At 45.8% G+C, this 15,494-nt stretch overlaps 5 protein-coding genes across 5 annotated transcripts; 2 read left to right on the forward strand and 3 right to left on the reverse strand.

Annotated features, from left to right (window-relative positions):
- Positions 1 to 656: 656 nt before the first annotated feature.
- Positions 657 to 1,331, reverse strand: PAAG_00638 (hypothetical protein; the record flags this gene model as incomplete). The annotated part of the gene is made up of 2 exons (XM_002796733.2): positions 657 to 1,100; positions 1,215 to 1,331. The coding sequence occupies 2 exons, from the start codon at positions 1,329 to 1,331 to the stop codon at positions 657 to 659; spliced, it is 561 nt and encodes a 186-aa protein (XP_002796779.1).
- A 900-nt stretch (positions 1,332 to 2,231) lies between these two features.
- PAAG_00639 (phosphate carrier protein) lies at positions 2,232 to 3,814 on the forward strand (the record flags this gene model as incomplete). Its single annotated transcript, XM_002796734.2, has 6 exons — positions 2,232 to 2,528; positions 2,637 to 2,801; positions 2,890 to 3,143; positions 3,219 to 3,564; positions 3,643 to 3,662; positions 3,742 to 3,814. The coding sequence occupies 6 exons, from the start codon at positions 2,232 to 2,234 to the stop codon at positions 3,812 to 3,814; spliced, it is 1,155 nt and encodes a 384-aa protein (XP_002796780.1).
- A 2,456-nt stretch (positions 3,815 to 6,270) lies between these two features.
- Positions 6,271 to 6,692, reverse strand: PAAG_11144 (hypothetical protein; the record flags this gene model as incomplete). The annotated part of the gene is made up of 2 exons (XM_015846844.1): positions 6,271 to 6,438; positions 6,588 to 6,692. The coding sequence occupies 2 exons, from the start codon at positions 6,690 to 6,692 to the stop codon at positions 6,271 to 6,273; spliced, it is 273 nt and encodes a 90-aa protein (XP_015703451.1).
- A 508-nt stretch (positions 6,693 to 7,200) lies between these two features.
- PAAG_00640 (hypothetical protein) lies at positions 7,201 to 8,077 on the forward strand (the record flags this gene model as incomplete). Its single annotated transcript, XM_015844089.1, has 5 exons — positions 7,201 to 7,237; positions 7,309 to 7,339; positions 7,450 to 7,519; positions 7,681 to 7,803; positions 7,931 to 8,077. The coding sequence occupies 5 exons, from the start codon at positions 7,201 to 7,203 to the stop codon at positions 8,075 to 8,077; spliced, it is 408 nt and encodes a 135-aa protein (XP_015700870.1).
- A 1,388-nt stretch (positions 8,078 to 9,465) lies between these two features.
- PAAG_00641 (hypothetical protein) lies at positions 9,466 to 12,901 on the reverse strand (the record flags this gene model as incomplete). The annotated part of the gene is made up of 6 exons (XM_015844090.1): positions 9,466 to 9,533; positions 9,610 to 11,942; positions 12,007 to 12,235; positions 12,316 to 12,409; positions 12,477 to 12,634; positions 12,715 to 12,901. 6 exons carry the CDS (start codon positions 12,899 to 12,901, stop codon positions 9,466 to 9,468), a joined length of 3,069 nt encoding a protein of 1,022 aa, XP_015700871.1.
- Positions 12,902 to 15,494: the final 2,593 nt, after the last annotated feature.

Here is a 15,494-nt window from a genome sequence, read left to right on the forward strand (position 1 = left end):
GAGATCTCATGTTCTTGATTGCTGTTTCGCTGGCTTTATAATATTACGTATATACCAGACCTTGCTTTCATGAACGCCAACTTGCTGGCTCGCCACCTTTTGACTACCTGAGTGCATATAGCCTCTGAACATGGGGCTTTCCTGTTGCTCTCATTAAATATGCTCTCCATAAAATGGGAACATTTTGCTATATTATCGATGTGGTAATATTTTTCAAATACCCCGTTTTCCCCCTGTTATCCTATCTTGGATAAATTTGAATGATTCATTATTCATTTATACACGGATAAAATTCCAACAGCTTGGAGAATCTATAATAATTGTTATGTTAATATATGACACATTTACAGGTTTTTCTATTTTGAATATTGTTGACTACCCATGTAGTGTTTGTACATGCTTCTCAAATAGTATTGATATATACTCATTCCGTCTAATATTACTTCATTGCGTATTGCATCGTTATCAATTTTGCATATATGTCGAATATCATGCCAGGATACAAGGAGAGAAAGGAAGAGTCAGAACAACTAGGAAGAACAGCTTATCGTCATTCCCGCTGTACCATCAAGGTATTTTGTTTTCAGACGTATGGCGATCTTTTAGAGGATCCCGCTGAGAAAATAATAAGTTCATTAGCCCATCTCCACACCCCATCAACCAGGCCTTCTCTTGACAAAATTCTCCAAATCCTCCCTGGTAGCAACACCCAACACGAACTTGCGACTCGCATCCGTTATCACAGCAAAATCCTGCCTCTCCCTCATTCCCACGGTTCCATCCTCCTTCACCATCTCCCCATCAAAAAACCGCTCCAGCTCCTCCAGCGGCATCTCCATCGTGATAATCTTATAAACATGTCCACGCCTCCGGAACCGCAACATGGCTTTCTCCACCGGATCAGATTCTTTAACGATGCCTTCCCTTAGTAGGGTTTTTAGTCGTGGAATGCTGAGATATCCAAGTAGCGAGCGTGAGGAGGAGGAGATTACGGTTAGGTGTGTGTAGTCGCGCTCGTAAGCTGTGAGTAAGGCGGTGGAGATCAGGTCCTGCGGAAATGTTGAGAGGGCAGCGGGTGGGTCGAGGTCTTCGACTGTGGCCTGTTATGAGAATTGTTAGGTTCCTATACATTATGCTATTTACTTTGGATTTTTTTTTTTTTTCTTTCTTTTTCTTTTCTTCTTCTTTATTTTTTTTTTGCTGGGAGTTTTTACCCCGCGGTATTTGTCGGACATTAAGGATGATAATGGGGAGGCGATTGGGGGTGGGATCCCGTTCTTGGGTAACTGTTCGCGCTCATAGGCCTGGCATGCGGAGGAGTAGGATGTCATCGTGAGCGGATATTGAACGAATACAAATATGTTTATGCCTAGTGTATGTTAGGGGTTATAGGGTTCAATGCTCCTGTTGTTCGCGGGGTCGGTATGGGATCGAATCGATATGGAAAAGCGTGGGGGTTTGTTTGTATGGCTGTTATTGAGGTGGCTCAGATCGGTGAAAGAGGAGTGAGCAGATTAGGATTTGGGGTCAACGGGCAGAATCTGGCTAAACGTGGGACTCCATAATTCTCTTCCTGTTTCTATCTTCGGTAATAGTGGGATCCTGACTCCAACTTGAAGCCATCAATAATTAGTTGTTAGGCATATGCACGTAACTAGTTGTTTGTCCAAGCGTTAGACTGGCAATTGGGCCTTTTTGCCAGTAGTCTAACTGACTATAGTTAGTTTACTTAACGTGCTAGCAGTTGGTTATTAAGCAAAATGATCCCGAGTATTCGGATAAACACGGGCCGTGCCACATCGTCCCTATTGGGTTTAGCGGAGCGGTTGTGGAGCCGCTTACCGCCGACCTCACCGGACGTCATCCGTCTTCATATCGTCCCCAGACACGGTGCTCTGGCGAGTCTGAGACACTTGAATGCATTGATTGCGGATTCAATTACATTACTAGGTTGTGGCACCGTACCTATCGTGCTCCTTCGCGACTTTCACTGTTATCTACGGATTTAGGAGCTCCATACTCAGCCAAGCACGTCGACGTCATCCCGCCGCCAGCTTGTCAGACCAGGATAACCCCCCACACTGACCTCAAAAACAAGTACCTAGTTCTGCAATCCTCGTTCAGAGTGGGTTGATATCTGCGACTGCCTATCTCTTCGATGTTGACTTATCAGTTCAATGGGTTCACAGTGATTGACTTAATTGGCTTTAGTATATTCACAAACTATCACCATGCCTTCCTCCATCCTTCCCAACCAGGACACTCTTGCCACCACGTTTGGCTCGAGACATCCGCTGTTTGGCTCTAACCAGCAGAGAAAGCAAGTAGCTGAACCTGCGAAAGAGAGGCCATTATTCCCAGCCTGGAGCGCCATCGACGATGTCAAACATAAAGCCGAAGCAGTGGGAAAATCTGCTACCCATGAACTAGAGAAGGCCAGCGCTAAAATCCAGTCTAAGACTGGCCAAATCGAGTTGTATAGCCCAAAATACTATGCTGCTTGTACATTTGGAGGGATGCTTGCCTGCGTGAGTATGATCTGGATATTCTTGGCTTTGCAGTTTTTGTGCTCCCTTCGATATCCTTAGTATTCTTCATACCTCTCGTAAGGATTCATTGCCAATGGTAATACGCAGGGCTTGACGCACACTATGGTCACTCCTTTAGACCTGGTGAAATGCCGTCGCCAGGTCGATGCCAAGATGTACAAGGGAAATTTCGAGGCCTGGGGAAAAATTGGTCGTGCGGAAGGTATCCGCGGCATTTTCACTGGTTGGAGTCCGACATTTTTTGGATACTCCGTAAGCAGTCCCTTTCTTTCCTTTTTGCAAGTGACCATTGTCAAAGCACAAATCAATGTTTCTAAGTAACACCATTAATTATGTTTAGGCCCAAGGAGCGTTTAAATACGGTGGATATGAATTCTTTAAGAAATTCTACGGAGATCTTGTCGGAGAAGAAAAGGCTCGCCGCTGGAAGACATCGCTGTACTTGACTGCAAGTGCGTCTGCGGAGTTCGTTGCAGATGTTGCGCTTTGTCCATTCGAAGCCGTAAAGGTTCGAATGCAAACTACAATCCCTCCTTTTGCGACTGGAACATTTTCCGGAATTTCTCAGATCACTGCGAAGGAGGGCATTGCAGGGTAACTAATCATTTTAGCCGATTTTGTATCTTCTATAGAGCTAGGACAGGCTAACGTAGGTCCACACTTGCAAAGATTGTACAAAGGTCTCTACCCGCTCTGGGGAAGACAAATCCCATACACCATGATGAAGTTCGCTTCATTCGAGACAATAGTGGAGATGATCTATAATCGTCTTCCAGGCCAAAAGTCCGACTATAATAAAAGTTCACAAACCGCCGTTGCTTTTACTGGCGGTTACCTGGCTGGTATTCTCTGCGCTATCGTGTCGCACCCGGCCGATGTCATGGTTAGCAAACTCAATGCCAATCGCTTACCCGGCGAGGCGTTCGGCGGTGCTATGAGTCGAATTTACAAAGACATTGGGTTTATGGGACTTTGGAACGGCCTCCCCGTAAGAATTGTTATGATCGGCACCTTGGTATGTTGTCTCCCATCATCCTCAGCACTACCTCCCTACAACTCTTCTGATTATCTAACTAACCGTTTTATGTGATAGACCGGCCTCCAGTGGATGATGTATGTCTATTGCTCCCAATATTGTGCCTGCTCCGCTGAGCTGGTAATAAAATCTGATGCTGACATCACACTCTTCCAGTTACGACGCCTTCAAGATTTTCATGGGTCTGCCAACCACAGGTGGTCCGGCTCCAACCAAACAGAACAACTAGATATCGCAGGAACATGGATAGAAAACGAGGTGGGAAACCTTTTTTGCTGTTGTAGTATCTTGTTTCATTTTGTTGAAGTTAATGGATATTATTGGGATTTTTTGTTTTTTTTTTTTTTTTTTGTTTTTGTTTTTGTCTTTGCCCCTTCTGTGTCTAATTACGGTTTTCTCCGATAAATATATATACAGGTTTCTCTCTTCTCACATCACCCCTCTGCTTTAATAATGAGTGTCTGTATCATTGATATGTGTTTCTTGAATCTCAGTCCTCTTCTTTCTGTTACCTCTTTTAACTTTAGCAGCAATAAATAGATAGGGAGGGGTTGCTGTTAATGTTGCTATATGCCAAAACACTACATGTCATGTCCTCAACACGTTCAGATCATGAAGACGTACACAGATCATAATGTTCTTTGAACTGTAGATGAATTGACCATCTCGAGGCTTCAGTTCTGCCAAAGGATGGAAGGCAGAGGTTTTGGAGTCATCATTTGAGGATTCAAGAAGCGGTCATGAAAGAGTTTTTTGATCGCCGAACCTCAGTCAGGGGTCTTGTCCATACCCATAGTGTCTTTTTGGAAAGGGGACATGGCAGCTCGGCATGGGAATCTTCAACTAGTTACTTTCTGCCAAAGCAAGCAAGCCGGTTTGGCACTTTCGGCCTCGAGTCTAGTTGGCGCAACCTTTCCCAATGTCATTGTCAACGAAAGTGCCAAAAACGGCTGTTCAAGATGTCGATGGAATCTATTTATTTATTTATTTTATTTTATTTTGTTTTGTTTTATTTTTGGTTTGGTTGGGCAATGTTGCTGGATAAAATACAGGTAGGAATGCTCCCCAGCTCTCCAGCTCGCCTTTCTTCCATTCGCATCTGCTACATTTGAATGTATTTTTGTCTGCTTGAGCCGTATCTCGATCTGCGTGCTTTATTGATCGTTCTCTGGTGCTATATTCTCATTCCTCTTGATCCCGGATTTGTAACTACGGGGAAACTATAGCCTGGAATGTCATCAAAGGTTCACGTAACTAACCCTTCAGTCGCTGGAGATTGATAGTCCTCCTTCGGAAGCTGGAGCTGGAGCTGTTATTCCAGCACGGACTGGCATCGAACCACACGCAAGCGCCAGTTGATGGTGTCGTTAAATGCTGTCCTCTCAGTCATTACGACCATCGGAACCCAAATCTTTCCTACGGCGTCTTTTTTTTTTTTTTTTAAGACTACTACGCGGCGAGCAAATAAATAAATCAATTATTACTCCGCCTTCACTGGCTCAAAACAGAGCTTGCTGCTATTACCCTTAATTCTACATTTTGTTAACCCGTTGATGAACCAGAGTCGAAGGAAATAAAAGCAAAATCGAAAGGCAGCATTTTGATGGGCTTGGCTTATGGGCTTGCCAGCGCAAGTACAAGTAATCCGGGTTAAAGTATTCCCTTTTTAATTTCTCTTTTTTTGATGTAATGTCCATTTAATGACAATTGCATTGGCTAATCCTGATCCTATGGCTCAGGGATGGCATCTTTTGTTAACTCAAGGGCTCTTGTACGGGATAGGGAGTTTAATGCTCTACTCTCCGATGCTGACTGTTATCCCTGAGCATCTTGACCGCTACCGTGGTTTAGCCATGGGCTTCATCCTCAGCGGAGCGGGTATAGGAGGTCTTCTATTGTCCCCATTAATTCGCCTGCTGTTAGATGCCGTTTACGAATGCTCTCTTTTCCAAACCTGGCAGCCGGAGTTCAGTGGAGGAAAATGTTCTTCCCCGAACCGAAATAATCGGGGGAAATCAGTGTATCCCCGGACTCAAGAAAATAAAAAGCAACGGGAGATTTCACTTTCATCATAAAGAGAAATCATATATATATATATATGGGTATACAAAGGACGAAGAGGAGTAAATTAAACTTATCCGATGGTAGAGATTGGATTTGAGTTTGACGGCTAGCGTCCCACTCTTTTTGTTCCGCTCCTGGATCGCATTCATCCATGGATCCAACGAATTTTATTAAGTCTATATGCACTACGAAGTCCGTTGATTCAAAAAGTGCAGGAGCAAAATGCAAGGAATTGAAAAGACGATGATTACATCAATCCCCCCTCAGTTGATGATTTGCGCGGACGCAGACCGGAACGAACCAATGGCCAGTGTTAGGTGTATGTAGAGTAACCACCCTGCGACCGACTAAAGGCAAGACAAGTCTCAGCGTGAGTGGAGGCTTTTTGAACACGATCGGGTCCTCTGCACCAGGAATCACCTTATCAACAGGCACTCAACCACCCGCTATCGCTAACCGTGGGATGGCGCCGCGGTAAGCACCGGACCCGTGGGGGCTGGGCGGTATCTCTGCTTGAGCCTGGCCAGGGCCACAATCGCGATAGCTGGACAGGCGGTGACAGGCGGTGACAGGCGGTGACAGGCGGCGGTTGGCCGGGGGAAAAGGGGACTGCTGCGTATCTTATCTGGCGCGGGCTTGCTTGGCTGCCCGGATGAGGACTAGCGCCTCGCCGGAGCTGGATGTCCTATCAAGTCCGTCGCAGCGCCCCGCTTCCTCCTCCTCCTCCTCCTCCTCCGCCATCCAGCGGGGAATGTTGCGTGTTGCGTCCTCCTTTGTTCCCTCCTTTGGCTACGAGAACCACGATATTTTTGGAAGGGGATTGATTCCTGGCTGATTGATAATTGCACCGTATTTAAACACCTGCTTCCGCAAGTCCCAAATTTTCCCTTTTTTGAGCCGAATCGATGCTGACTTTTGCATCCATAGCTAGACCGCACGTAGCCTTGGAACTTCGTCTCTCCCCGACCAAAATCAGTCAGTGGCTTCAGTTCGCGGGGGCAAGGTGCTGTTCCCGGATAGCTTAGCCCCAAGAGAAGCTGCATTTCGGCTTCGGATTCCTTCATCAAACAGGATACAACTTCTTTACAGCGTCTTTGCCAGAGAGGCCACAACATCGCATATCTCCCCCCCCCACCCCCCTGTCCCCGTGCCATTATCCATTATAGTGAAGGTGTGTTGTGATATTTCGTGTCTCTCTCCCCCTTAGTCGAAATGTATCTATCAATGCAATTTCCAATGACCAATTCTATCACCATTCATTCCCGCTTGTTGGGTAGCATCACGAAGAACAAAAGGTATTGGCGAATATCTCCATCAATATTTCACTTTCTTCTGTTGATTGGAGCCCCTTTCACAGCAAGCTGCCGCACTCCAACCTTCAGTCATTGGATAGATATACACTTCGATGAGAAACAACTGCGTTTTGCTAATTACGGAGAATGTTATTCATACAATCAAGCTCCGATTCTTCTTCCGTTGCCTCCATTTCGAGCCCCTGAATACCAGACGGAAAGGGCGAGCAGCTGCGGTGGAACACAAAAAGAAAAGAAGATGGGTTCAGCGCCAATCGTGTCTCATGGTCGAGGAGGTATGGACTGTAGATTTATTAGGAGAATGATTCGGTCTGGGCACGTGCTGACAACTCTCGATGCTTTGCAGGTCAAGGAAATATCAGCGCAGATTCTACAGAGTACGTAGCGCAATATCTGTTCAACATTTTTCCATGATTGCTCTTCCTGCGCTTCATGCAATGAATCAGACGGAAGTCGGAAGATGCGCATCATCTAACATTCATAACAGATATGTAGATGCTGAGATCACACGCCAGGGTCCAGAAGGCGATCAGGGCGATGGAGCTTATTCTGCTGGTGTACGTACTCTACTGCCTTTTTCTTGCATTGTCCCTTCCGGCCTCGTTCATGTTCTTAACGTCATGTCCGTTTTTATTCTCCCCTTTCTCCCCTTTTCCCGATCACTGGCTTTTACCAGACACTCGACTCATCATCTTTTTCCTTTTTGGTACACTTGTAGCGCGGCGGAGCAGGCAACATTGCCGCTACGGACCTCCCTCCAACCACGAAACAGCCACATGACGCCGACATAATTCCAGTGCTTGCAATCCATCCATCCCAAGAGGGTGATTATCATACCGGAGTATGTCTCGCATTCGCTTTTTTTTGTTTTCTTTTTTTTTTTTTTGTTCTCTCTCCAACATTTCCGTCAAAAAACATAATTCATAAACCCCATATTCTAACCGTTCCTTTTCGGTTCCGATATACAGCGCGGTGGCCAAGGGAATTTTATCCAACAATCCAAATCAGCTGACGACGGCGCAAAGGAGAATGAAGAAGACACGTCAAAGAGGAGGTCCGTCGTTGTGGGCCTAGCTGATATGTTGAAAACGTTGTTGGGGAAGAAACGAGAGTGAGCCAGATCGGCTCAATAAAGTAGTCAATTAGTTAATTTATATAGCCCACTTGGACCCGCCCGAAGACCAAGAGTTAATTAGTTGAAAACCACGAGATGATAAATGTAGCTAAGCACGATAAACACCAGCGCTTAATGATTGAGCGGGAAGAAGATATTATACAGCAAAAATAAACTCTTAAGGTGAACCTATCTATCCATGGAGATGTCAATACAAAGAGAAATAATGAGTGCCGTTCAGAGCAAACTAGTAGTGGTTGGTTGTCCGCAAAGTGGGATATAGGATTCGAGAAAAAATTATAATATTTAAAACCTATGGATCACGAGAACTCGAGATGAAGCGGTATGGTAGTGAAAGACATTGAAGAGGAGGGGGGGAGTGGAAATAAATATTAAATTAAAATTAAACTAAATTAAAAGCGAAATGCACATCAATTAACAATTAGAAGTAAAATTGGCTTTTGCGCTCAGGATCTTTGATAACAACCATATTTCTGATTTCATAGAAGGCGGAAAAAGCAATGGATATGTAATTTTTTTGGACGAGTTGGGGTTTGGGGTTTTGGGGGTAGAGATAGAACATATCGACAAATGGATGATTCATTGCCGCGTTCTGTTCCTGAGTGACGACGAACCACCTTCCTTCGTTTCCTCAACATAGGTAACTCTGAAGGCAGTAATTTGGGAGAGGCCTTATCCTAATAGACCATGCAAGCGCATCGCACTCCTAAAGCCTGATTTTATAGATTTATCGAAAAGACACATGGGACAAATATACTGGTAAAAAGGAAGGAATATCAAAAACAGGGATGTAGACAGTATCTCAAAAAAAAAAAGAAAGCAAAACAAAACCAGAATGAAAAAAGAAAAAAGAAAAATCAAACGGCAGGACAAGTGGTATAATTTAGTGAAAGAAACAAAAAGAAGTGGCTACAGGACACATTGCAGAGCAAATAGCAAAAACAAAGAAAAACAAAACTGGGCAATCTTAGAAGACAAAATGGTTGTTCAAAAGGAGACCTTTTACGACAAAAGGGACGATCCAAAGATCCTTGGGGAGAGCTAGCAGATTGAAGAGGGGGAAGGATGTGGAGAATAAGGGAGAGCTAGAATCAAGGTTCGAGAAAATTTTTAGGGGGATCGAAATTTGTTGGAATATCAGTTCAGGAACCAGGGTGCAGTTATAAGCCACAGAAAAGAGAAAAGATGGTATAAGAAAGAAAAGTCGAAGGTAAAGGGAAAGAGAAATGCAAGAAAATGGCAATTCAAAATAATTGAAACAGTTGAAGTTTTGAAAACAAGTCCGGGCTTCGCCCATTATCTTCTGACATTGGGAATACGCAATCCAAGCATGGAAAAGCCGTGGGAACATCGTTTAGCACAAATGCTCTAGGATTCCATATTACCAGTCAGCTCAGCAACACGAGCCTTGATGCGTGCTACTCGGGATTCGATCGCTAAAATAATAATAATAATAACAAAAGCCATTAATTCATCTGGTCTAACAACTAATCATGGGGAAGTAGCACTTACTCTCTTCTCCACTTGTTTCGCCATCATCCGTCTTTTCTGGCTCATGCCTTCTTGACGGATGGTCGTCTACATGGACAGCACGCTCGGCAGCGTTCTTCCGGATTTGAGCCCAACGGTCCTGCAGCGCCATTGGTTTTTCCATAGGTTCTGGCTTGTCATGGCCATTCACTGGAGCTTGTTGTTTGGCGGGTGGATGGTGAGCCTGGCGGTCATGTTCCGGGAATTCTTCTGTGGTGGGAGTATCCACGGGGACGAAAGCGGGCTGGTCAACGAATGGGGCTTGGTGGTCGAAGGAGGAAAATTCACGATCAGCCCGTGCTTTCTCGTTAGTATCCACGCGGGAAAGGGCGTCGAGTTCCTTTTCCCTTCGAGTCCATGGTGGGCCATCGTACGGGGTGGTGACTGGGGTGGGGGCGGTCTTTGGTTCCTCAGGAACAGGTGGGGTGTTTGGCTTGGAAATAGTCTGTGTGGGGTTTGATTCGGAAGGCTTTTTCCTTCCAAATCCAGAAAGGCGGTGCGCAGCAGGGAGTTTGGACGGGGCTAAAGTCGACGGTTGTGCGACCTGTGCAGTTCGACCTTCCAGGGCAGCCCTTGCAGCAGCAACGGCAGACGTCTCCGCTCCGGTTGGTTTCACTGGAGGCTGCTCTATCTTTTCTGTTTTCTTACTAAACATGCCCTTAAGCGTTGTGTTTCCAGGCTTCTTCTTAAGCTTCTTGTGTTCTTCGGTTGAGTCAAGAGATTTCTTACCTCGGGCCCGTTCTGGTGAAGCTGTTTCAACGGAATGAATGGCAGGAGGTTCGGAAGCAGGTGTGGTGGCAGGATCCAAGTCAGATGCCGTGTTCTTCGAAATCTCAGACTGCTCAGCAGCAGGCTGGGAAGCATTTGCATCTTCTTTTGAAGGAACAAGATGTTCGCGATCTGAAGGGGGGCTGCTGGGATTAAGCGACCCATTTTGTGCTAGTCTATTGGTAGAAATTTGCAGGGACTCTGCAGGAGCGCCTGTACCAGCCAAGTTATTTCCGAGATAGGCAGCTCGAACGGCATTCTTATCGTAATTGTTAGCCCACTTCATCGCCTGCGAGACCTCAGTCATAACCAGCGGTTGCATGGACATAATTGAGTTCGACTTCGAATAGCTTAAGTCATCCGATTTATTGCGATGTTCTGCCGCTCGCTCCTGTTCCTGCTCTTGTTCTCGGTGTTTCCGCTGGAGTGCAGCAGCGGCAGCTTGGATCCTGGCATGCTGATCGGGGCCGATGCTAGTCTTGCTCATTGCTGTGGTGCTGTTAGCACGCTGGTATGGTTCCTCAATGGTTGAGATTTTTTTTACAGCTGACTTCCGTCGTATTAATCGCCCCTTTCGCGATCTAAAACCAAAAAAGCCTTTCTTTTCAGCTATATATGCGCCCACTTCGGGTTCCGGGGCTGCTCCTTTCACCTGTTCCTCCAACACGAACCACCTGCCACCTGAGATAGAAGTTTCAATCAAAGCGCAGCGTCCAAAAACGGCTTTTCGCTGTGTTGGTTCCTCGCCAGATAAACTGCTAATCCAAACCCACCAGAATGAAGCATCCAGGTCCATGGTAGTTATGCTTGCCAGTTCCCCTGGTTCAGCAGACGATTCCTGGTCAAACATCCGTTTATGAGACTGGGAACTTTGTCCGCGCACAGTCTGTATTGGCGGGAGGACTTTGTCGGGAGGCAGGAGGAATGGAGGACGGCTTTGCGGTTCATTTTCATCAGCAAATCCAGACGAGAGGAAATCAGCCCATGAAGGTGTGGTCGGTCGACCAAGATCAGCAGTACGAGAGTGAGGAGCGGACCTCAGACCCAGCGATCCCGCATGTTTCGTCACAGTGCCATCCCCATCATTTTCACCATCTCCCTCTTCGATAGTATCCGTGAAGCCAAGATCCTCGAATCGTGACCATGATGCATCACGGAGATCAGCTGTTTCTTGGGCAGTTGCCGAAACATTGGATTGGTTCGTGGAGGATATGCATCGCAACACTCTACGACATTCGTCAGTTAGCGCTCTGACAGGATCATCGAAATTTGAGAATTGCTGCAAGGCATGGTCGCTATCTCTATATTCGAAATTTTTGGCCCGTCGAAGCAAAGCGAATGGGGTCGGGGAAACCGTGTCGACAATCATTACAACTTTGGTTGATTCCACTTGAAGGAGGGTTGGAGGTTCTGGTGGGTACTCTGTAGCTTTGACGAGATTTTGCAACGAGATTGGAAGGGTAGAAATGCCATTGGACCCACGAAGGGAATCAGGAGATAGTGAACGAAGGTAAGCAAAAAATAAATGGCTCGTCGCGTCCGCCGCACTATGGAAATTTTTAAATAAGCAAAACACATTGGTATTGTAGGAGCCTCATATCTCTATTTTACCTTGCCCAGTTCTTATAACTTGATTCAAACCCATTCCCGGAGTCAGTATGATCGAAAGCCCACCAACCGGCATATCGCGAAAGCTTACGCCCTCCAAAGCCATTGGTCTTTCCGTGAGCTGCAACAGCAGACATAAGATCGAAGAAGTCTAAGATAATTTTCGTTCGGGCATCTGATTCGACGCTTAAAGGAATAAAGGTTGAGAAAGCATCGCGGGCGAATTGGGAGTCTTATATACCCAGTTAGGAAGCATTAGCACTCAAAATAGTCACCCACTAGGACTACTGTACGTCAGGAAAGGATAATAACCTTGTTCTCCAACTTTGAATAATTCATATGCTTCCCAGGTGACCACTCCTCCAGGCAATCGGCTCCAGCACCATTTCATAATGCTGCACAATACCTACAATATGACCAAAATTTTTGAATTAGCTATCTGGTCCAAATATAAACAGCAGTGAGGCATATACCATTGGTTCCGTCAAACGCAGCTCTTGTGATAGATGTTTCCCGCGAAGTGGTTCAGGCCTCTCCGGAGGAGGGCTGAAGTAGTGTCGAATAAAAGTGCGTGCCGAACTCGGGTCCGAGTTGGGACGAAACGGAAGAAGAAGAAACGGAATTTCGAGACCTGAATAACAAATATGGAATTTGAACATTTAACAAAACATAAAATCGCATTTGTCACGGATACCCGATAGTTATACGGACCTCTCGATTTTAGCTCGATCGTACATCCATGTAGCAACTCCTGTACCTCTTCTGGGCTCACCTCCGTACGGAGGAATGCGTCGGTCCATTGGGGCTTCTGTAGAACCTGACCAACGCCGTTTTGCTTTGATTGTTTCTTGGAACTGCTAGCATCTCTGCTGCGGAAAACTCGAGCGAAAAATGACATTGTGCGAATGGGAGACGGTTTTAAATGTTAAAAGAGGATCAACATATATGTATACGGGAGGACGGCAAGAGTCGCAAAGGCGACGATAACGCTACTTCTATAACCCAGGCGCCTTAGATCCCCAGTGACCGTCGAACAGCGACGAGCAACGTCAAATGTTTTGATTCGTGCTCTCCAGCTGCTCTCAGGCAGGAGACAACAACAACACTGGTCTATATTCGCCGAATCGACCACAATTGAAGCTTGGGTTTGCCAAACAAAAAAAGAGGGGACCAAAGATGGATATCCGACGAGAATTTCGAGGGCGTCCTGGAGGAGTTTCGAAAATGGAAGAATGTGGATGGTGTGAAGATTCAGAGAAGGTTTGAGTAGCACTAAATCACAAAGATATAAATGAGGGTTCTGGGTATTTGAGATGAGGTACTATATGTTAGGTACATTCAGTCAGTCAACAGTCCCTAACACAACACAGAGACTGAAATTTTGAGTGGCGGAATAGGGGATATTTTATTCCGTACCTAGGTAGAATTGAAGTCAGAGTAGCTGTCTTTTAGTTCTAAGGGTTTATGTGACTGCTATAAAGAACAAAGAAGGAGGGAAAGCAAAGATAAAGGTGACCAGCATGGAGAGAAGAAGTAGAAGTAAAAAGGGGGCGGAGCAATGAGGAATAAGGAACGTTGGCAGGATCTCGGGAAGAGCCCAGAAAAAGGGGCGAGAGAAGATGACAAGAGAAGACCCTTGGTTGCAATCGAAAGAAGGGAGTGAAGGGAGTAGAAGAGCAAGGCAACAGACAACCAGAGATCTGGAGAGCTGGATGAATAGGACACAAGAAGAGAAGGCAAAGGGGACAAGAGACAAGAAGACAACAAAAGAAAATATTGAAGAGTGAGATGGGACGAGGTGAGGTCGAGGATGCGGATGAGAGGAAACACGTTGGTTGCTGGTGGAAAAGGAGCGTGGGCTGGGGTGTGGGCTGCTGGGGCGTGGACTGGGGCGTTGGCTGGGGTGTTGGCTGTGTTGGCCAAGGGAGCCCGGTTCAGGGGCTGCCACGGCCTGCGCTGGTTAATGCCACACACCCAGCCATTTCCATCAAAATTAGTTATTTACTCCTTGGACAATAACTATTAACAATACCTCACCTAACTACGGATCTGGAATATATTCCATGTCACTACTTAGGTATGAGGTCCAAGAGCATGGCAGGGCAATGGCATGTCAGACATGGATATTTCCAGTGCCATCGACGATTTATATATATAATATTATCCCTATAATCAGCATATCTCGATGCCGCCGCATATTTACTTTTTCACCCTTCAAGACCTGTTTATGCCAGAGGGGTTGGGCTCAAGCCCAGCATGGGGATACGTAAAATATCTGATTTGTCATGCCAGGGATATTTAATTAGTTATGCTAATGTTTTATATGAGTTAGTTGATGTTTGAAAATGCTTGTCTATATCTCTACGCCTATTATGACACATCCATTTATGCATCCATCTCCAACAGGCTCGTTGATTGATGGGTGACTTCTCGAGATATAAAACCCGACTCAACCCAAGGACTTCATTATTATTCTTTTCAACTATCCATTGTACCCCCTGATCCGCCATCGCTATTCTAAGATCTCTGTGTCGCCGTTTGGTCAGTGTGCTGGACTGTCCAGCTTTCCACACCAGTTTGCAAGTAGGCAGTTTGCATACAAATATACTGCCTTGTTCCCAAATTAGCAGAAGAAAAAGAAAACAAGCCCTTGGGGGCCCGATCTTCTTTTCCATTCCCATATCTGTGGGACGCCAGTCCGACTAAATACGTTGACTCCTAGATGAGAAGTTCTGCTAATGCTAACCATCTAATATCAGTCTTTCTGCAGATGCTGAGAGGGCTGCCTAGGCACTTCCAGGGACCAGATCAACTTTTTTTTTCGGGACAGAGCTAGGCTTAAATAAACCCTTCACCCTCTTTATGGACTCGACTGGCGACTGGTGACAGGTCCATTAGTCCCCTAGTCCAACAAACATGCCGATCCGTACCAACGATAGACAAAATGTCGTCGTGGGACAAGCTTTTAAAACCTCTTGTCATCTGGCGTCTTCTCTGCACCTTCAGCAATCAAGAACTAAATAATAATAATAATAATAATAATAAAGGTGCAACACTGTCCTTGCGTCAACTTCCAAATCCTAGCCGAGCCCTGGCCTTTTGCTGATTCCTTACTCTTAAAATTTAAGGTGCGTTCTGGAATGGAGGACTCGATTTTAGGGTTGGTGCTACTGAGTGCCCCCGCGAAAAAAAAAAAAAAAAAATCCCATCTACCCCATTTGGTCTAAGAGCCAATCCCATCAGAAGGGAGGAAAAAAGGGGTCAGATCCAGTAAAAGAGTCTCAAGCCTTCAGGGGGATGAAGCGCAACGTCGCACCCCGTCGTCTTATGGTGGAACGGCCGTGCTCTGAGTTTCAAACTTTCAAAGCCACAGATCGCACCAGGGTGGGGGCTCCACCTTCCTGCAGCTAATTTTATGGGACAAGACTAGGAAATAGCTTATGTGATGTTAATTTTCGCCCTTCCCCAAGGTTGATGATGCTTAGAATACG

The sequence above is a fragment of the Paracoccidioides lutzii genome (genome assembly GCF_000150705.2).
Source record: "Paracoccidioides lutzii Pb01 unplaced genomic scaffold supercont2.2, whole genome shotgun sequence".
Classification (NCBI taxonomy): Eukaryota; Fungi; Ascomycota; class Eurotiomycetes; order Onygenales; family Ajellomycetaceae; genus Paracoccidioides; species Paracoccidioides lutzii.